At 35.7% G+C, this 23,485-nt stretch overlaps 1 protein-coding gene across 2 annotated transcripts in view; it reads right to left on the reverse strand.

Moving 5' to 3' along the window:
* Nucleotides 1–23,485, reverse strand: part of LOC109094914 (contactin-associated protein-like 4) — a 135,688-nt gene that overhangs the window by 68,627 nt on the left and 43,576 nt on the right. For both annotated transcript variants that reach the window (XM_042733301.1, XM_042733299.1), the window contains exons 3-5: nucleotides 15,306–15,498; nucleotides 10,810–10,958; nucleotides 7,458–7,661 (exon numbers count right to left, since the gene is read on the reverse strand). In XM_042733301.1, coding sequence (XP_042589235.1) covers nucleotides 7,458–7,661; nucleotides 10,810–10,958; nucleotides 15,306–15,498 — 546 coding nt within the window. The remainder of the gene's footprint in view (nucleotides 1–7,457; nucleotides 7,662–10,809; nucleotides 10,959–15,305; nucleotides 15,499–23,485) is intronic.

A 23,485-nucleotide genomic window follows, 5' to 3' on the forward strand; every position in this document is an offset into this window, starting at 1 on the left:
TTGTTTACATATTGTATGTGTGTGTACTGTGTATATGTACTGTCTATATATATATAATAATATATAGATATATATATAGATATATATATATATAACAAACACACACACATATGTATATATAGATATAAATATTTGTATGTATACATACTTATACTTATTTATAATTTATATTATATATAAATATAAATTTCATATATAGATTAACATATTTTTCCTTAATATATACTTAATATGTATTTATATATACATAATAAATATACACAGTACACACACATATAGTATGTAAACATAAAATTTTATTTTGCATGCGATTAAATTATGCAGCTTTAATTTTTATACAAGCAAGAAGTTAATAGTTTGTTCAATTTTTATTCGTTTTTAAAATATTTATATTTTGCTTTATTTTTTATTTCAGTTTTACAATTTTTTCCCCTTTTACTAAAGTCTTTCCTTAATATTTACATTTTATTTTACCTTTATTTTATAGGCGTCCTATAATGCTTTTTCACTTTTTGAATTTTAGTCAGTGTGTAGTGTGTGTGTTTGGGCATAAAAAAGATTTACAAAGTCCACTCCAAAAGGGAGATATTTCGTTTTTAAAAAAAATCCCTTTTCAAGAACTACAACGAATGGCTTGTTTGGACTACAGCATTGTTTTACGGGTTTTGTGATGTCACAAAGCGGCCCATTAGAATATTATTAAAATAAATCCCGCCTATGGAAATTCTAATGGTTGGGGGGTGGGGAGGGGCAAGGTCGTGGTTAGAGTCAAAGCAAAGTCCCTTTCAAGGAAAGTCTGTTCACTCGCCGCCATATTGGCAATGCATCTGGGCAGCTCAAACAAGTCCTATCTAAATGAATGGGGGAATCCTGAAATCTCAAAAACCGCTCGCTGAACTTGCGATTTAATTACATATTTCAAATCAGCAACAAAATCTGAAACTGCCCCATGAATGTTGTTTCTTATGCTCAAATAGCATTTAAAATGCTTTTTTTTTTAGGCTAGATCAGCCAATGCGCATGCATAGTTCCAACGCACTTCATCAAACCCGGAACTAATCGAGCTGTTTGTGCCAGGCTGTGGAGAAAGATATTGTAATAAAGTAAATTATGTGAACCACCAAACATGAGAGCATGTTCTAGAACACCCCCAAAACCAAATCCAGACTTTGTAAAAGAGCACAATAGGATCCCTTTAAAAAAATATTATTTATTTTAATTATACATGTGTTTTTGTAGACTGTTATACTGCGGCACCTTCAAGGTCAATATTTTGACAGTAGTTCATATTTTCTTTGGTTTCATATTTTCTTTTCTCAGGAGAAGCAGCAGGAAACTTCACTGAAACTCATTACTGTCTGTGTGAAAAGGATGGTTCTTTCCTGTATTTTCTCATCTCATCTCAGTCTGTGGTTGTAAATCTCATGCTGAGTGTCTGTACGAGTTTGACAATTAAACGTACGTGTTCGATTTGCCATTTACGTTTGACTTTGGCATTTGGAAATGTGAAGACTGCAGCAGCAGAGGATGTGCTGTTTTCGTCAGATCTCATGCTTTTTGTCTGCAAGTTGAATTTGATATCAAGTCTGGGTAAGCTGAAGTTTGCAGTATAATTTATTTGAAGGACATTCAGGTTTGTTTGAGGAATGTACAGTAGTGCATTCGTTCTGTCACGATTGTCCTTTAAATATTCACGTCATCCCCATCGAAAGCCTGCATAAATCCAGCATGACTGCACTGAGAAGCAGCAGTTCAGAAGATAAACTGTGCCACAGGTCCGATCATCAGACGAGCCCAGCAGCTTATATGCCAATGTTGTTGTTGTTGTGATGCAGAGACAGATGTTAGTCTCTGGCAAACACAGACTTCTGTCTGTGCCGAAAAATACATCTGCAAACAAGCTGTGACATGAAGATTTATGCCCCATATCCCAAACTATTTTATTCTGCTGGTCGTTTGCATACATCAAGCTGTCTGTTTGTTTTGTGCTCCAGTGGGTCATGTTCTGCCCCAAACTTCTCTAGTCTGAGTTTGGATTTAAATACACATTGTTCTGACTGCATTGACCGATGCTTTAGAATTCTGCAATCATAAATAATAACAGTTTGTTTGTTTTGCGGGATGCCGCAGACGTAATTTTTCTCATGTAGATCTGAACAGCAGGATCATGAATTCAAGTAAATAGTGTCAATTTTGATTACACACTCAAATAAAATTACAGATATAAAAACATATATAAAAAACATATATAAATAAAAAACTATCTGCTAAACTGGTTAAAAAAGCCTATAACAAAACATATTCAAAAATAGAAAATAAAAATGATAAAATATATAAATATTTTATATGTATATTCATCTATTCTTCATTATTTAGTTTCTAGCCTCTAAAACTTAACATATGCAGGTACTTCCGGCCAAAAACATTTAAAAAGCCATCTGAAGTGATATATATTCAACACTGGCTGAATGTAATATCTTCTACAATGATCCCAAGTGAATGCAGCGACAGCTTTGAAGTGCAATGTCCTTACGGCACAGTAAATCTCATCTAAACAAGAGGAACGAGCGGCCATCATTGGCTAGGCAAAGACAACAGCGAGCGCCACATGCATTACTGACAAACAGAGTCGAGCTATTATCAGAGCGAGGCCGAGAGACCACTTTAGCACTTTGCAAACCCCTCTAATAAGTAATGGCAGACATCTTTGATTTGCTTGAAATTATGGTGAAAGCAGAGAGAGCGGCAGTTAGACTGCAGTTACTTTACGATGGAAAAGAACAGATTTACAGACACAAGGCCTACAAACTCCTCTAGACAGACCTAGCTAAGCTCTGAGAGACTTCAGGAAATACAATACAGGAAATTTGCTTCATCAGAATGCTATGGGAACACCTTCAGCATGACCACGCTTTGAATCACACGTGTAATCAGTCCAATGAATGGGCCTATGGGCGGGCTGACGTAGCTACCAGGAAGGTTAAAAGCACATGCGGTGGATACTGCGGCAGCTTCTGGGTAATGATGCAAGCGCTCACAGGGATGCCGGAAGTATGGCGCTGAGACGCAGCGTCTCGTTCCCTATCTGTCGGTCACTACGAATTATGTCATGATGACATACGGGGTTTACTTGAGAGCCCCAATCCGCTCTGACTTTCAGAGAAAACGCCAATGAATTTTGCATACCTGAGCCACTGCCGGTTCATACGGGTATAAATAGGCAACAGGTGCATCCACTCATCAGATTTTTGCTTCGGTGCCGAGTGGGTGAATGATTTCTTCTCTACAAACCTTTTTCATTCCGACTGGAAGAAAGAACCTGTTCCTGGTTGGCATGTCAGCACAAACAGGGGTGTCCCTGTTGATTCAGCGATTCCCCTGGGTGCTTCAACTAAAAGAGCAGTTTCTCATCACGGACAGCTCGTGTCTTTTTAAAGATGCCGTTCCATCCGTGTTCTCTTGGTTGCAGTTGGCTCCTGAGTGATTTCTCTGGCCCGTCTTGTGACGGGTGACCCAGCATTTCATTTGATGTGCCGCTGGAGGATCGGATGTCGATCGCAGCATCAGGTGATGGGCTATCGTCCTTCGAGGATGAAGATTCGACGGGGATGCCCCCCTTGGGTGTTGTCGCCACTGCTGAAATGGACCTGGAAGTGACAGCCATGCTTTCCAGGGCAGTCGGCTGGATGATTGGTTTATCTGTGTAGTGCGCAGCTCACAACTGAGCCATGCACCGGTGCCTTTTTACCGGAGGTGCATGAGGAGCTGATGAAGTAATGGACGGACCCTTTTTCGGCCAGAAGCCACTCGTCTTCCTCATCCATCCTCACTACCCTCGATGGCGGGGCAGTTTTCCAGGTGGAGAGAGTGGTTGTGGTTCACCTGTGCCTGCAAAACGACACCACTTGGAGGAATTGTCATCATCTTTGGCTTAACCTCACTGAGATGAGAGATGTCAACAGTGCGCTTTCTTGACACTTCCATCTTGCAGGTTGGCCTATTCGGCGACACTGTCAAGGTCTAAGCACAGCAGTTCTCGGCAATGCAAAAACAGACTGAGTCCATCCAGCACATCTTGCGTCCGCCAGCTGCCACTGCTCCACCACGGGCCGTGACTCAGCCTGCTCGTTGCTGAGGGCGCCCCCCGTATCCTCGAGAGCACCTCCACCCAGTGCTTAGACACTGTCGAAGCCAGTGTGTCGAGCCTTTGGAGGACCGCGGCACCCTCCTTGTCCCAGTCGGCCCCTAAGTCCTCAAAAAAGACGACAAAGCGGCCCTGACACAGGCAACCCGGAGATGTGGGAAAATGCTCTTTTTCAGGAGATGGCGAGAACTGCACCACTCCTTCCCCCGGAGGAGGGCTGGGTGGAGAATCCTTTGTTATGTTTTGTTTCTGTTCTGCCGCTCGTCCAATGTCCAGCGGTACCCACATTCTCGAAAAAAGAGCAGTTTCTCTTTCCTCCGGGTTATTAGGCATGTGGGCTGATAGTGATTGATGCGCTGCACCCTCACTCAAACGATCGCAGCTCTGGTATGTGTTGCCTCTCCACGCATCTCTGGACAGTCCCTGGGGAGTCCTGCTGTGATGTGCCATCCAGCATGACTTCCCACTGCTGCACCACAGCTAGTGTGTCGATTGTACCTTTGGTGGTACTCATACGGAGCTTGGAGGCGTGGCTAGCACTGCCCAATCAGTCCCTCTGGGTCTTTTGGATAGTTCGACTTGGCTACACGATTGAGTTTGCCAGGCAACCTTCCAGGTTCAGCGGCATTCTCGAGACTTCGGTGGCAGTCTGAGATGCCCCTGTCTTGCACGAGGAGATTGCTGTCCTACTGGAGAAGGATGCAGTCGAGTCTGTCCCTGCAGCCGAGATGAAGTCAGGGTTTTACAGCCCTTACTTCATTGTGCCCAGGAAAGGCGGTAGCCTTCGGCCAATCCTGGATCTGCAAGTCTTGAATCAGGCCCTTCAGAAGCTTCTGTACAAGATGTTGAGACATAATTGCATCATCAGATGCATCCAGCCCCAAGATTGGTTTGCAGCAGTCGACCTGAAGGACGCTTACTTTCATGTCTCGATTCTTCCTTGACACAGGCTGTTTCTATGGTTTGAGTATGAAGGTTGGACATGGCAATACAGGGTCCTCTCATTTTGGCTGTCCCTGTCCCCCTTGTCTTTACGAAGGGCAAGGAGGGCGCCATTGCCCTGTTATGGGAAGTGGGCATCAGGATCCTCAACTACCTTGACGACTGGCTCATCATGGCCTGGTCATGAGAGTAGTTGTGCGATCACAGGGACCTGGTGCTCCAGCACCTCAGCCAGTTGGGGCTTCGGGTCAACTGGGAAAAGAGCAAACTCTCCCCCTTGCAGAGAATCTCTTTTCTCGGTGTGGAGTTAGAATCGGTGTCGCCGCTCATTCAGCCCCTGGACATACCTTGCCTTTCTACGGGCCGTGGTGCCTTTAGAACAAGTGTCCCAGCATGTTGTTGTCACGACGGATGCCTCCAGTACGGGCTGGGGCGCTACATGCAATAGACAGGAAGCCTCAGGGCTCTGGACAGGGCCTTGACGGCTTTGGCACATCAACTGCCTAGAGCTGTTGGCAGTGCATCTTGCCTAACGGCAGTTCCGGCCACTGCTACGGGACAAGCACATGTTGGTCCACATGGACAATACTGCGGCCATGTTGTACATCAACCGGCAGAGAGGTCTATGTTCACATCGCATGTCACAGCTCGCCCATCATCTCCTCCTCTAGGAGTCAGACGCGGCTCAAGTCGCTGCACGCCGTCCACATTCTGGGGGAGCTCAATCGTCCAGGCAACGCGCTCTCATGACAGCTCATGTTCCCCAGGGAATGTTGAAATCTGGAGTCGATTTGGATTTGCTTCCTGCAAATCCTCCCACTGCCAGCTGTATTACTCCCTGACCGAGGCCCCCCTCGGCATGGACATGCTGACACACAGCTGGCCTCAAGCTCTACAGAAGTAAGCCTTCTCACACAGACACTGCGCAAGGTCAGGGAGAACAAAGAACAGGTCTTGCTGGTTGTGCCGTACTGGCCCACCAGGACCTGGTTTTCGGAACTCATGGTCCTCACGAAAGCCCCTCAAGGAAAGACCTCCTTTCTCAGGGGCTCAGCACCATATGGCACCTGTGCCCAGATCTCTGGGACCTCTATGTGTGCCTCCTGGACGGGACGGCAGACTTAAGTGATCTGCCACTGGCGGTGGTAAACACGATCACTCAGGTTAGAGCTCCCTTGATGAGGCAAGCCTATGCTCTGAAGTGGAGTCTGTTCGTGAACTGGTGTTCTTCTCACCGAGAAGACCCAGAAGATGCACGATTGGAGTAGTGCTTTCTTTTCTGCAAGAAAGGTTGGAGTGTAGGGTGTCACCCTCTACCTTGAAAGTAGGTAGGTAGTAGGTAGCTATCGCAGCACATCATGATGCAGTGGACGGCCGGTCCCTGGGAAAGCACAATCTCATTGTCAGGTTCCTGAGTGGTGTGATATGGTTATATGTTTCTTGGGGTCCCCTGATGCCCTCCTGGGATCTCTCTACTTTCCTGGCTGGCCTTCAGAGAGATCCCTTTGACCTGCTGGACTCAGCTGAGCTTCAGTTCCTGCCTGCTAAGACAGCGTTACTGACCGTACTCACTTCCATCAAGAGGGTCGGGGACCTCCAATCATTTTTGGTGAGCAAAGAGTGCCTTGTGTTCAGCCAGCCTACTCTCACATTGTCCTGAGACCCCGGCCTGGATATGTGCCCAAGGTTCCCACCATGCCTTTTTGTGATCGGGTGGTGAACCTGCAAGCACTGCCTTTGGAGGAAGCAACAACGAACACCAATGCAAGATTTTACAGTCTTTTTTTAGTCAATTTTATAACTTTTTATATAGCTACAATTTATATATATATATATATATATATATATATATATATATATATATATATATATATATATTTTACACATCCATAATACTTTTTAATATCTTTATATATAATATCTCTTTGACTAACATTTATAATCTAGTATCTCTATCTTTATCTCTTTTATATATCTATGATAAAAAATATATTTAACATTATGACAATGAGAATTTGGGGGTAAAAAATTTGCTTAATTGTGGTTTTATTTTTTGCTATTGGGGTGAAATATAATCCTGACATGTTCCTGACAGCTTTTGTGAGATTAATTAATTAAAAAAGATGCCATATAAATATATCAGTAATTCATTACCGTGGTCTAAAGCAGTGTACTGTGGAATTACTAACTGATGGAATTGCTGTATCATATAATAGTCTTTTAACATGTAGTTTGTAGCCCAAAACACTCTGCTTGCATGCTGTCTAGCTAAAACTGAATGACTTTAGAGAAAATTGGCTCAAATTCGACATTTATCAACATAAAAGAACATAATTACTCATTCCAGCAGCTGAGAGATGTGTTTTAGTACCTTTTCTGAGCTGCAGAAGGAGTTTCCCTCTGAATAACTCCAGAGTGAATGAGTGTCCGCTGTGCTCCTCCATGTGAACCAGCATCCCAGAGTTCAGCAGGGTTTTGAAGTTCATGGACAACACATCTCTGTCTGCCAGACTGTCGCTGGGATCCGGCCTGAAGAGCAAGTGAGCGCTGCCGTCAAAACTGACCACATCAGACTCTGAAAACACAGCAGAAACAAATACAAGAACTAGAGAGATCATGCTGAACCGCTCAGAACTAGGCAGTACAAATGACTGATTTCCATTCTCGTTAAAAAGGCTTCAACTGCATTCAGTAAATAAACTGTAATGAACTGCAACAAACATACAAACAAGCAAGCAAACAAACAAACAATCAAACAAATAAATAAATAATGAATTGCATAATAATTAACTAAAATAAATACATAGATAATGCATTATAGTAATTAAATAAACATAAATACAATTAATTAAATAATAATGAAATAAAACTAATAATAGACAAAAGTAAATAAGTAAATAATAGTGAAGAAAAATAAATAAATAATTGAATACAATTAAGAAATACATAAATACACTAAAATAAGTAAATAATAATAATGATCTAACATCTAAATAATTAACAAAAACATTTAAATAATAAAATATCCTACATTAATTGCAATAAATAAATAACATCTACAGTAAACATATACACTATAAATAAACAAAAAATTTATGAACTAAAATTTAAATAAATAATAATGAATCTAAAAAGAGAAATAAAAATAAATAATAAATAATGAAATTAACTCAAAATAAATAAATAAATAAATAAATTAATAATAAACAATAATAGATAATAGTATTGAGCTAAAATAAATAAATAAATAAATAAATAACAGTAATACATCAATAAATTAATAACCTAAAATAAACAGTTACATAATTCAATAAATAACAAATATCAAATATACTGGAAATATCAAAAAACAAATAAACAAACAAATATCAAACACTGGAAATTAAATAATGAACTATATTAAATAAATGCATTACATGTAAATGATAATGAACTAAAATAAATAAATAATGAACAACAATAATATAATAAGAAAATAATAAACTAACATATATATATATATATATATATATATATATATATATATATATATATATATATATATATATATATATATAATTAAACTACAATTAAAATAAAAATAAACAAACAAACAAATACAGATTTAGATAATGAACTATAAATAAGGGACTATAATAAATAAATAATGAACTATAAATAATGACAAATAAATATACAATGCACAATACAGAAAGTTAAACAAATAAACAAAATGAATAAATAAAGATGCTCTGTATGATGTTGATTTAGTGTAAGGTTAACTGCCTGAAGAGTCAAACACTGTGGCTCTGAGATGCTTTCAAAACATTGATCTGTTTGTTAGTGTGGACTGACTTGTCAACAAAGCCCTGACTCTAACTATTAAACTCTGTGCATTATAATTGGTGTTGCACACTGTGTTTGTGCAGCTCTATTGGCGCTCCTGGTGTATTCAGGTACAGCAGCTTCACTAAAAGAAGCAGAGAAGGTTTAAAAGCTGAGGTCAACAGAGATGATGCAAACGCCTGACACTGGACACAACCTGCAGATCCCAGCAAATAAATTATTCATTTGTATGAATGAAGGGAAAACACTCCATCCCTAATGGCCTGATGTATTTACAGTATGAACATGGGAACAATCCAAATGCTGTTAATGCACTTGAGGCAAATAAACACTGTGGTATGTTGACTGAAGGTTTTGCCCTGCAGTTCTGTCCTGTGTGACTCCAGCAACAACACATCTCATTCACAGGACCTCTGAGAGACCAGTCATACATCAGCCGGAGTGCTGGGCTGCAGTCTGAATGAAACACACTCGTCTGCTCTCAGATGATAACATATACCGTGGCGTTTGGAGATGTGAAATTGTCATAGTATAGAGCATAAGCTAGGGCTGCACGATTATGACAAAAATCATAATTGTCGATTATTCCCTTGAAATTGTAATTGCGATTGTTAATTACGATTATCACAATTTACATTGAATGATGTTTATACCATCGTTTGATGTAACTGCATGCCGTATTTTTATATGAAAATAAACAAGCCAAAAACACTCTAACTGAAAAACCTTTAGTGCTTTTCCATAGTATTAAGTCTCAAATGTCAACTATACATCGGATTGTTTTCTTCTTTAAAAATATGAATGGTATTATAATGTTATATTAAAGCTAAAATTAAAACAAAGGGAAAAACCCTTAATATAATATGTAGAAAAAAAAGCATCTTAAGCATGCAGAATAACATAAGTGAACGATTAATTCCCGCTTTGAACGATTACATAATTGTGGCATCCATAATTGTAATTGCTATTAGAATTTCGATTACTTGTGCAGCCCTAGCACAGGCTGATCTGGAGCGTCATTATTATTAGTAGTAGAAGAATACTGTTATTTCTTTCATAACAAAATATTTAAAATAATATTTAAATAAAATTCATAACAAAGATTTTTAATTTACATTAAATAAATAAATAACTAATTATATTAAAGATTAAATCATATTTTAACAAATACATTTATTTGTTTAAATATACACAAATTAATAAAAAGTTAACATTTCATAATTTATAGGATTTAAATTTATTTTAATTTACATAAAAATAAATTTGTTTAAATATACACAAAATATTTAAATCATATTTGAAATGAATCAAATTCATTCATATATAAATGGACAAATGATTGAATAAATAATATTAAATTAGTTTACATATTAACATAAGATTTTGAATAATATTTAAATAAACTCACAACTTTAAAAGATTTTAAATTTAAATAAATATTCAAATCTTTAAAATACCATTTTGTTAAAATAAAACTACTATTTTTAAAATTCACTTTTGAATAAATGAATAATAAATAATAAACCAGAATAAATTAATTTCATAACTAAAGATTTTAAATTAAACAAATCCAGAAATAAAAAAAACATAACATTTTAATTTCTATTTAAATGAATGAATGAATAAATAACAAACTATAATAAACTCATTTCATAATGAAACAATTTTTTATATATATATATAAATATATATATATGTATATATATATATATATATATTTATTTTTGTTTATTTGTTTGTTTTTTGGCCATAATTTTTCTTTAATATCGTTCATTTGTCTGGTTGTTGGCCATAATTTTTTTTTTTTATTTATTTATTTATTTTTTTTTTATGAAAGGTTTTATATGAATAACTATAATATTGAATTGTCCAGTGGTATGTCAGTGTTGAACACGTACTGTACTGGCAGCCGTAGGCCTCGAGTCTCAGGCCGATCCTGCCGTTGGGGTTCCAGTGAAGCGGCAGTATCCGGATGTACTGAGCGATGACGGGCTGCTGGAGTTTGTACATCACCACACTGTCAGCGTTCGAGTTCCCGGAGAAAGCCGAATGAGAAGAACACCAGAGTTACATGTGTGTGGTTTGACCTGATGCACTAATGCACTCCTGCATCTTTTCTGTTTCCCACTGGATCATAAAGATGCAGACTGTTGAACCTGAACTCGGGTGGCAGGTGAAGAGACCAGTCTATAACTCACGTTCAACATAATACGAGCCGAGACCCTGTGGAGACCGGAGCGATTGGACATGGTCACGGGTCAGCGAGCAGCGCTTCTCTCCATCACATCACTGTATTAAAGGAAATCAATACAGCACTAACCCGCTGAACAAAACACTCATCACACAACTAAAACTGGCTGGTTAGGCTGGACTAGGACCGGCCGAAGAATTGCCATGTGTGTTTAGGATCATATGTAAAATTTATAATAACTAATACATCCTAAAGCAACCTTTAGTTAGTGTTGAAATCAAAGTGTTAAAATCTGTGCTATATGTGTGTGTGTATATATATATATATATATATATATATATATATATATATATATATATATATATTAGGGATGCACCGATGTATCAGTATATTTATCGGCTGATTTTAGATTTTTTTAAAGCTATCGGCATATCAGAAATAACATGAAAAAAGGCAGATACCAATGGTTTATTAATTAACTGCATGGAGACAACACGTTGCATGTCTGTTGCATAATCCAATGTTTTTCTCTGGGCAAAATAATTAAATTCTTGCCAAAAAAATACAAATAAAATCTGTACAAAATAGTTTGTCAGACGGCATAGAACTTCTATGTGCAAACGTGACGCTGATGCATCTAATCAGTGAAATGTCTGCTCTCAGTTGTAAATTCATCACAGGTAAGATGCAATTGCAGTGCACCTGCGTTAGAGTTTATCTGAGGATATGTCACGAACCGCCAAGTATTAGACCTACATTTAAGTCAGCGGTTCTCGATTCCAGTCCTCACGCCCCCCAGCTCTGCATATTTTGCATGTCTCTCTTGTTAACACACCTGATTCAGATAATCAGCTCGTTAGAAGTGAGCTCGTGTACGAACTGTGTTCCCATTGACATGCTCCCTACTCCCTGAGCAGGGGAAATCTGTTGAAGTTTACCTCACTTCGGAACATTCATTCACGGATTTGCGCTGCACAACATCATATACCACTGTAAATAAATACAATTTAAATTCAAATCTTACACACTTCAATGCACTTTGAATGGAACATATACGTTTGCTTCGAACTGGAATCATGGCGGAATATCCTGTGATGTCTACTTCGCAGGGCACTTACATTCGAATAGAAGAAACATCTGAAGCCATAAGAGAAACATACAAAATGTGCAGAGCAGGGGGGCGTGAGGAATGGAATTGAAAACCGCTGATTTAAGTGAAAATGAATACCAGGTGATATGCAGCTGTTTGTTTGAGTTGTAAGCTACAATCATGAAAATTAAAACAAAAAAACCTTTTTAAATGTTTTACTTTACATGTAATGAACCTAGAATACATGAAAGTTTCACAAGTTACAAAATAAAAATAACTTTTGATTCACCTGTATATATATATATATATATATATATATAAAATATTTTTGTATGTATGTTAAATATATAAATACATAGGATAATTATGAAATAAATGTAAAGAAACTATATTCAATGTGAAATTATTAAAAATAATTACATTAAGAGAGCACATTGGAGAATTATATTTATATTTTTGTATATTAATATATAAATATAATGTATAGTTACATAAATAGATAACGTAATAAATAAATCTAACTAAACTATAAATACTAAATAAAAAATTATATAAAACAATTACACCAAAAGTAAAATGACAAAATGTTTACATTATTAATTATGAAAAATATTTAATCTACCTGTGAGCAGTTTAGGCTAAGACACAAGCTGAATAACCACCAAAACCAGTGAAACACTAGCCTGGCCAATTTGGGAAACCAGGGAACACCAGCAAGCTGCTTCAATAATCAGAGATTTTCCAGCTAAGGTCCTGCTGGCCATTTTAAGAGGCAAACGGAGGAAACAAGTAGAGTCACTGTGGATTATTTTGCAGGGAGGAGCATTCATTTTTGTCCTTATATCTGCCAGAGATGTCTGCAATTTGGAGTTTGTGGGCTCGGAGTAATTGGGAGCTGAGTAGCGCTCTCAGTGTGTTTGAAGGGATCAGCCGTCTGCTGGAGTGCAGCGTTAAGCCCAACAAATTGCTCTGTTTCCTGCTGAGGAGGCGCATCTCATTTGCTCTAAAGTGGCCTGTGAAATATATCAAGAGACAAGGTGCAAATCCTCCAGCGTCAGGAGCGACAAGCTCTCGCTCTCACGAGAGAAAAAACACAGGCGCTATTGCGTCTTCAACTCTAAACGCTTTTCGTGACAGACAGAATCGTGACTAGCGTTTCTCACCGCAGACTGATGATGGATACAGACACAAAAACAGGTCTCAGGTCTGTTCTGACCAGTCACGGACCGCAGGAAAAAACAGCACTAATAATTACGGGCAACTATAAAATCATGTTAACAAACTTTTTATAAGGAAATTAATACTTAATTATCCAGTGAGGATGCATTAAATTGATCAAAAGTGACAGTAAATACATTTATAATGTTAATATTTCAAATAAATGCTGTTATTTGAACTTCTCTGTTCATCTGTGAATCCTGAAAAATAAAATGTATCACGGTTTCCACAAAACTATTGTGCAGCACACCTGTTTTCAACATTGATAATAATCAGAAATGTTTCTTGAGCAGCAAATCAGAATATTAGAATGATTTCTGAAGATCATGTGACACTGAAGACTGGAGTAATGATGCTGAAAATACAGCTGCGTATCACAGAAATAAATGACATTTTAACATATATTCACATTGAAAACAGCTATTTTGAATCAGATTAATATTTCACAATCTTACAGATTTTAATGTATTTTTGATCAAATAAATGGAGCCTTGGTGAACAGAAGCTACATACACACACACAAAAAAAAAAAAAAAAAAAAAAAAAAAAACTTATGTTTTGTTGTTGAGGTCAAATGAGATTTTTGTTCATTTCTGTACAAAACTGAATTTTGTTACTGAGTTTGGTCATCAAATGTAGCCTAAATCCACATCTTGAAGCAAAAGTAGTTGGATGAATCAATAAATCTTAAGTGCAAACCTTACAGAACAGATTGCAGAGCATTTCGACATTCAAACGTGAATACAACAAAAGATGTGAAATTCAATAAGCATCTATTCTCTGAGTGTCAAAACTAAATAAACCCTCTCACACACTTAGCAAGCTCATTTCAATAACACATTTAGCTAGTGTTGAACTCACTGGAGAGCCTGAGGAAGCTCAGAACTGTGCTTCTAAATCTGATTTAACATTACACACTGAAGAAAGAGAATTAAATTCATATTTTCAAAATGTTTGTTGAATAAAAAAATAAAAAAATAATTGTAAACAAACTATAAATATTAAATATAAAATAAAAAAATTTTTTATTTAAAACCAACTAAAGGAGGAAAATTATATTTACTATTTTACATTCATAATAAATATCTAAATAAATCAAATAACTAATAAATACATGTAAATAAACTATAAATACTAAATATAAAATTATTACAAATTAATTATATTAAAGATAAAATGATAAAATATTTACGATTGCACATTGAATGAGGAAAATTATATTCATCATTTTAAATTTATATTCAATTTATAAAAAATACATGTAAATAAATTATAAATATTAAATATTATATTATATTAAAAATAAAATGAAAATATTAAATACTGCACACTGAAGGAGAATTGTTTATTAATTATTTAGTAAATGTATATTAAATATAAATAAATAAAATAATGAATACATGTAATTAATAAATATACAATTTATTACTAAATATACAATTTGTAAAAAATAATTATATAAAAAATTAAGTTACAAAATATCATATAGTCTTATATCTGATTTAATATTTATATTTTTTAAATGATAAATATAATATAATATAATATAATATAATATAATATAATATAATATAATATAATATAATATAATATAAAAGTACTATATTGATTCAATTATTAAGTATTTATATTATGAAACAGGAAAATATTTTAGACACATCTGAACAATCACCAAAACCAGCTAAACACTAATTTGGCCAATTTGGAGAGTCATGTCTACAGACCAGAAGATCACAGAGATGTATAGAGGGCCGTTTAGAGCCAGTAAACAACGTACGAGTCGCTCAGTGTGACGACGACTTCTGCACAGACAAGCAGCACTTACTAAACTCAATCGTTCTGTAGCTTTTTATCTCGTCAGAGCATGTTTTCAGGTGAGGAATTAAAGCCTTACCCCGATGCTATCCTCCTGTCGGTACGGCCTCCAATTATGGCCTGTGTCACTGAACATGAGGAGGTAGCGTGTGAGCCAATCCGAGCTGCCGTATCGGCCCTGGGTGGCGATGGCTGTGATCTCCGTCCGCTGCTCCAGCTTGATTTCCAGCCACTGGTACTTATTAGAGTTCAGCGGGGACCAGCCTCCGGCACCTGCGGGACACAGCACACAAACAAAGGCTTCATACTCTGCATTATGGGCTGCACTGCATGGATTGCATCACACGTTATTCATAACTGATCCACTGCTGAGGCATTTGTTAGGAGAAAACAACAGCTGCCTTGATAGGGAGCATACAAACTGAAATCGAACCCTTGTAAGTGGCTGAAATGCAACGCACTACATAGGCTGTTATTGTGAAGTGCACAAACTGATTTCAGTAAAGTTTGATGTTAGCATCACACAAAAAATATTGGGCGAATATTTTGAATATAGTATACATATTTAAAAAAAATATGTATTTAATAATAATTATATATATATATATATATATATATATATATATATAATATATATATATATATATATATATATATATATATATATATATATATATATTTGATATGAATATATACACACACACACACACACACACACATATATATATATAATGTAACAGTTTATATATACAAATATATATAATATTTTTATTAAATAGTAATTTGTTTTTTGATATATAAGTATACATAATCACATTTTGGATGAAGGTAATAAATTAAGTGTGTATATATACACACACACACACGTAAAAGTACATATAAATATATACATAAAAATTTGATTATCTATCTATCTATCTATCTATCTATCTATCTATATATATATATATATATATATATAGAGATAGAGAGAGAGAGAGAGAGAGAGAGAGAGAGAGAGATTATAGAAGAGTTTTGGAAGAGGCTACTTTTCCACGTTTTTCCTTCAAGCTGGTGTGAAATTACACTCACTTATCAGCACATCTTAATGAGGGTAAAGCTGTTCCACGGTAAAATCCTTTTAAAAACCTGTTTGTAGTCTAACAGCCACTTCATCAGACTTCATTCTGACATTTAATTAGTGAAATTCTCTTTACCTTTCAACATCACCTCTAACCCAATGCACTGCGGTTTTACAACGTACTCAGAAATGCAAGCTTTGTTTCCTAAAGAAATTTCTTTATTCCATGGAAGACAAATGAATATGTTTAGCAACATTTCCATTTGCATACAATCTCAGAAATGGACAAAAAGCACTATGAAAGCACCATAACAGGCTCTTCAGATTACTACTTTGGTGTTTTTATGGAGCTTTTGGTGATTTTTTTTGGAGTTTAACAGCATCTGTCCTCACAGATTTTCACTGTATCCACCTTGATGCGTCACATAAATTATGGAAGTAACTTCTGTCAAACTGTAAACAATCAGCCAAAGATTTGCTCTGGGACTGCAATAACAAGCATTTTCAAAAACTTGGTACTATGAGGTGACATTATAAATAAATACTGTATTTACTGGCTTTAGAAACCACACAGTAGTTTTTTCCATTTTCAAAATTTTTAATTAATTGAATTCATAAAAAAAAAAAAAAACTTTTTATTTATTTATTTATTTACATTAAGCATGGCTTCGGAGTCACATAGTGATGTCTGGGTTAGCGACATACACATCTGATTAATCTAATATTGGATGCGTTGGGATATTAACATTTATTAACATGCTGAATGCGCTGCATATTACCAGTGTTTCATTTCATGCTCAAATGCAATGCATGATATTGACTATCTGTGCTATTTGAAATATGACTGTCATATTGCTTTTAGATGTTTCTTTTTTTAAATACTGATGTTGTAATAATACAGCAGTGCTTTTTTGTGTCATATTTGTTGAACAGTAGGCATACTTCAATAAAAATTGTTTTCGTACTTCGTATGGCTTCCAAAATGTGCATGCAATTTCAGGAATCACTTAATAATGTAGATGAAAATATATACTACAAATCTGCCATTAACATAGCATTACAATGAGAATGTTATAAAAAACTACTGAAAATTCTGTCGTCTTTACTTGTCCGTGTTTTAGCACACTGTCATGAAAGCACATCAAGGTGGGAGCTCTCTCTCGCTATAGCGTGTAACTTAAAGCTCACTGGAATTTGCGTTCTTTTGTGAAGATACAAGTTGTAATGTTACGGTTATGTTATGTTTCTAAGTTATCTGATTTATATCACAGGATGTTTCATAGAACGGGCTTCAGTTTATTGACATAAAGACACTCTTCAGCTTCACTTCAGGCAGCTGTTCCTTTTAGATGCTCCTTTTTTAATAACATTGCTGCATCATAATCATAATCTAACAGTGTTCTTATCATGTGTTCATGTTTTCATATCATATTTTTATTTTTAACATTCATTTTCATAACAGTCTTCAGATATTTTCATTATCTCCATTACGACCATGCCCCGCCCCCTGCATAAGCCCCGCCCCGAGTATTTTTGAAAACAATCAATGAGCCAAATGAGAAATTGACAAAAATGCCCATCAATGCCAAAATTGAAATGCTTTATTTATTTATATATTTTTTGTATATTTACATTTTTCTGGTCATCAAATAAAGCCATAAATTATTAATTTAACTTACCTTTTCATCCAATGAAGTTCTGACCAAAAGAAAGGTCTAATGTTAAAATTTAAACATGGATGAAAAATTTTATGATAATTCATAAAAAAAAAATAGAATAAATGGTTTAATAATAATTGTGTTATTATTTTGAATTATTATTATTAGTGTTATTATTATATGGAGTCATACATTATACTGTATAAGAGTAATATAGTAATAATAGTATTTCTTTCACAATTTCTTCAAGTTAAACCAAACTTTTATTTTGACAGGTTGGCGTAGAGTTTTGTTTGTGTGTATATATGATATGCCAATAGATTTTCTCAAATGAAACCATCGACTGCTCAATAAGAGCAGTTTTGAAGATGTTGTTCATGTATTTATGTCCTTATCTAGTGAGACACTGAAAAGCTGAAGCACACTTCAGTAAAGGGAACCACACGTCTGCGCCATTCATTCACACAGAGTCCCATGCAGGATTCATATTACAAATCTTTTTGCAGTTTAATATTTGCAGACACTAGTCCATTTAGCCAAATGATGTGTACTGACAAAATCTGGAAATCTGTGATTCCATCCCTGTTTTCCACATTTTAGAAATCATATGGCGATTCTTTTGTGCTCCAGAGAACTCACACAGATTTAAAACAACAAGTAAATGATGACAGAATTTTAATATCTTGGCAAACTATCCCTTAAGGTTTGCACAAAGAAACAGGCAGCTACTGTGAACGCATTAATATTCTGAGTCCATCACAGCAGAGTCCATTTTACCTACAGCCGACCATAAATACTGACACAAATTAGCCCGAAAATCCCGTCAAATCCCTCTTAAGGAGCTGCATTGGCTGGAGACCCGTAGTGATGCATCTCACGCTGCAGATGTGGATCCGTATACCTCAGCGGCGCAGTCTAAATCAGATCAGATGGCATCATAAACGCTACCTGTCCCTCGTAAATCATGATAAAACGGCCGAACGGTGGGGCGCCGAGGTGGGCCGCGCTGAGAGAGCCAGGCAAGAGCGACACCTGCTCGGGACGGGAGCCACGGTGCATAGGGAGCACAGGGAGTAAAAGCGCTGAATGCAGCCAAAGCGTCAGAACCAGATGGATAGAGCCATCAGACAGGTGGAGCCCAGCGAACCCAAATCCAGCCGCCCGCTGCGTCTCGCTCATAATCAGGACAGCCAGACCCAAGATGGGGATATTTTAGAGCACGACGGGACCTACATTCACATCAGAAACGCCAACGTTTATAGCCAGAGGATGATTTTAATGCTCACAGGCTGCTCAGAAAGGCTAATGGAGCTGTTCAACTTAAGTATCAACACTGTCTCAGATATTTCTGCTAAGATTCCTCAGAAGAAATAGATATAGACACAATAACCGGTGATACTCTTAAAAATAAAAACTAAATAATTATTTAGAGTGAAATAGTAATACTTAATAATTTTACATAATTGTTAATCTATTTTATTTATAATATTGCTAAGATTATATATATATATATATATATATATATATATATATATATATATATATAAAATCAATTAAATGTTTTTATTTTAAGAATGACATCGTAATAATAATACATACACGTACATACATATACTGTACATATATGTACACAATTTAAAAACAATATAACACAAAACTTCTTGTAAAAAAATCGCAGGGTGTTATGATTATGCCATTCTGACATTATTCTGACATCACATTCACTTTCCATAATGACAAACAACAATGCAGAATATGCATTGCTGATTGGGAGTGTCATATACATAACATTATAATGAGAACACTATTATAATAAAACGCTGTGAATTTTTAGAGTTTAGTTGCCGTGTTTCTGCACGTTGTTGCGTGAAGAACTCGTTCAGAAAAGGAGTTCACTCAAAGCTGCTCAGAAACGTTCATGCATTCAGGGCATTTTGTGCAGATAAGTCCTAATATTAACATTATGTTGTATAAATAACGAAGCGTATTCTATATGAGATAAATGATGAGTTAACTCCCATTGATTAAAAACCTGCTATCAAATGCGTCACTCTACTGGTCATCTTCAGCACACGCAGCTCAAAACAAAAATGCTTTAATAATAACTATTTTCATATACAACGTTATAATGAGAGCAGTATTGTAAAAACTGTTGTGAATTTTTAGGGTTTCGCTGATGTTTAATGTTAACAATCTTTTAATTAAAACATAAAACATTATTTTTGTATCTGCGAGGCATCCGTTACACATTTTCCCCGTGTGTTAAGCGTCAGTAATTATGACTGTTGAATGTCTGACTTGACTCTTGTTAATGTATTTTGCCTCCAAACACATGATTCGACTATCAGTCGACTATCGGCAAGATTCGAAAATATGAAAATCCTTAATCGGGGACACCCCTAAAATACTGTATATATACACACACATTATATTGCACACACATATTTTGTATTTAACTCTTTCCCTGCCATTGACGAGTTATCTCATCATTTAGAAGACAACGCTTCCCCGCCAAAGACGTTTTTACGGCTTTCTGTGTTTTCACTGTTATACACTCGGGGGCGCTATTACACATCTTCTGAACGAGTACAAAACCTCCCGAACAAAAACACACATGAATAGGAAGGAGAAACTAGCGATCTCTTATGTAAACAGATGCATGTTACAAATAATGCGATCATCGGCAATAGGCAGCATATAAATGAAAACTGCATAATGTTATGGAGTAAAATGATGATCCAGGAACTAATATATGGCTGTGCAAGCTTTGGAGGTGTTGATGGAAGGGATTTACTGGATTTATGCTTTGATAATCGTACTGAATATTATCCAGTTATAGTTTTTGATAAAATAAAAATTTGATTTTCTCACCTTTTTGCTCAAAATGATACATTTTTATGAAACCTATCTATATGTGTATGATAAAAAGTGTTGATAAAAAAAGAATGCTTTAAGCTAGAATAAAACAGATTTTTTTGTTTAAAAGTAAAGGCTCTGATCTTTATTGCATATGTGTATTGCATATTTAAATATTCATTCAGCAAAATATACTGTAGACCATCATATTTTAGTGAAAATCATCAAAATTGCTGGCGGTGGCTGGCAACTTTTTTCAAAAATGCTGGCGGTGAAAGAGTTAATGTAGCTTATTGTTAAATTATTATTTATTTTGTTATGTGTTATTTATTATATTTTTATTTAACATATTATTTATTATTATATATTTTATAATTATATTATTTATCATATGTATTATATATTACTAGATACCAGAACATTTGATTATTGGATAATTTGTTGAACATTTTTTGTGTTCAACTTTTAAGTGACTTTATGTTCAAAATTTAAAGAAAAAAAAATCTATAATAAGTGAGTACACCACGAATCAATTTTCCAAACCATGTTTTTGGCTTCTCCTGAATCACAACGGTACATCTATAATACGTGTTTATATTCTGACTATTTTAGGCTGGTGCCGCTGAAGAGTAGACCAGTACCTGCATGAGTCGTCGTAGACATAAACAGAGAGAAGTAGCTCCAGCTACAATGTTCTTCCGCAAGACACACGCATTTCTGAATATTAACTGCTAGAGCGCCAAAAGTTACGGACTGCAGCTTTAAGTGCAGCTTTAAGTGTAGCATTGTATAGATCTCCACTGAAACTCAAGACGCTCCAGGCCTTTTTCTTACAGGAGAAGCATCTGAGAAGCAGGAGACACCTGTCTAAGAAAAACAACTGAGATATTACTGAAATCTCAATTGTGAACTCTCTTTTCTATGGGTTCAAACAAAACAGCAAATGGAGGTTTGGTTAGAGTTGTTGTTCAGTCCTGTTGAATCATGGGTGATATTGTCATACTGTGTTCACTAAAACAAACCAAACCTGGGGTTTAATGTTTCTATCAGAGCCGGTTAGCCTCAGAGAAGAATAACTAGCCTATTTTAGTATTTGGGGCAGCGGCAGCAAGAAGCCAAGCTAAATATGTGCGTCAGAAGACATTGACATGGCCACTGAGATAAGAAGAGCCGACGCTTGACCTGTGCTCATTACTGAGAGTCAAACGCAGGGGCGGACAGCTGGAAGAAGCTCTGTAATGACACAAAGCCTGCAGAGTGTGTGTAGAATTCAAACCAGCGTCCAGAAAGCAGCTCCGGCCCTAATATCATGGAGCAGGGACAGCAGTATGTTTGATCGATTGCAGAGTGTTTCTCTAAAAGCTTTCTAAAGCCCTGAGCTGCCGGATCCGAGCATCAGGAATCAGCCTGCGCTGGAAAAAAACACAAAAGAAACAAAGCCGGCACATCTTGCAGAAATACAAGGAAAAGGACTCTGTGTTTAAATTATACTGGAGACAACACTCACATTGCATTTCAGTTTGGTAAAAATGTGGAGCAGGTGTATTTCCAGGAAGAAAATGTAAGAGGAATAAGTTTAATTCAAAAACAATACTTTCCTACAGGAGATAATCTTTAGTTTAACAATAAATAAATAAATACAAAAGATACAAAGTATCTATCTATCTATCTATCTATCTATCTATCTATCTATCTATCTATCTATCTTTAAAAAAGTAAAAAATAATATACAAAATTACAAATAAGTTACATATTAAATTAGATATTAAATAACATAAAATTACTACATACTATATATTAATATTTACAAAAGACAGATTTTCGTTTCTTAACTTCATTAAATACACATAAAATATATTAGGTAATTTTTCCATAAATAAATAAATATATATAAACATACAAACATATACTCAATATATATAAAAAATAATGTTTTATCACAAATGTTTGATGGCCAACAACTAACAACTAAACATACAAAACCTGAGATTATGTCCAATTGGTCAAACACCACAAGTGTCGTTCTGCTATCGTTACTGTTGTCAATTTCACGCAAGTAAATTCTTATGTTTTTTCCCCTGTTTTCATTAAAACTGAATTACCCATCCTAACGACCTCTTATACAGCCCTCATTAAAGAGTAATAGTCTCATTCTGAATAAGCTGCATCTCTGCTCGGCTGTCACAATGAATAAAGCAAAAGTTGGACGTTCACTGCACTTTTTCTGACCGGAGAGGACAAAACGGTTCCTCCAAACGAACAAAGTGATTAGGGTTAATCGGAGGGTTGTTGATGAGGGCAGACGAGCGGCGCTTTGACACTCATTTAAATCACCGTTTCATCATATTATAACACCTGCAGCAACACCAGAAACCATCAGCGACATTCAGTCTGTAAGAAACAGACAAACTAATGACGGGAATGCTTTATTAGTCACCTACAGTGACCTACATCAAACCATGAAGTTGGAAAATTCTCATTTTCTTCCAGAATCTTCACTATTTAGGTTTTAAAATTTGGGGGCAGTAACATTAATAATAGTAATATAAAGTAATTATATGATATTAATTATTATATAAATTTTATTCACATTATTGATCGAAAGTGATGGTAAAGACATTTATAATGTTACAAAATATTTTTATTTCAAATAAATGCTGTTCTTTTGAATGTTCTTTTCATCAAA

The sequence above is a fragment of the Cyprinus carpio genome, chromosome B10 (assembly GCF_018340385.1).
Source record: "Cyprinus carpio isolate SPL01 chromosome B10, ASM1834038v1, whole genome shotgun sequence".
Lineage (NCBI taxonomy): Eukaryota > Metazoa > Chordata > Actinopteri > Cypriniformes > Cyprinidae > Cyprinus > Cyprinus carpio.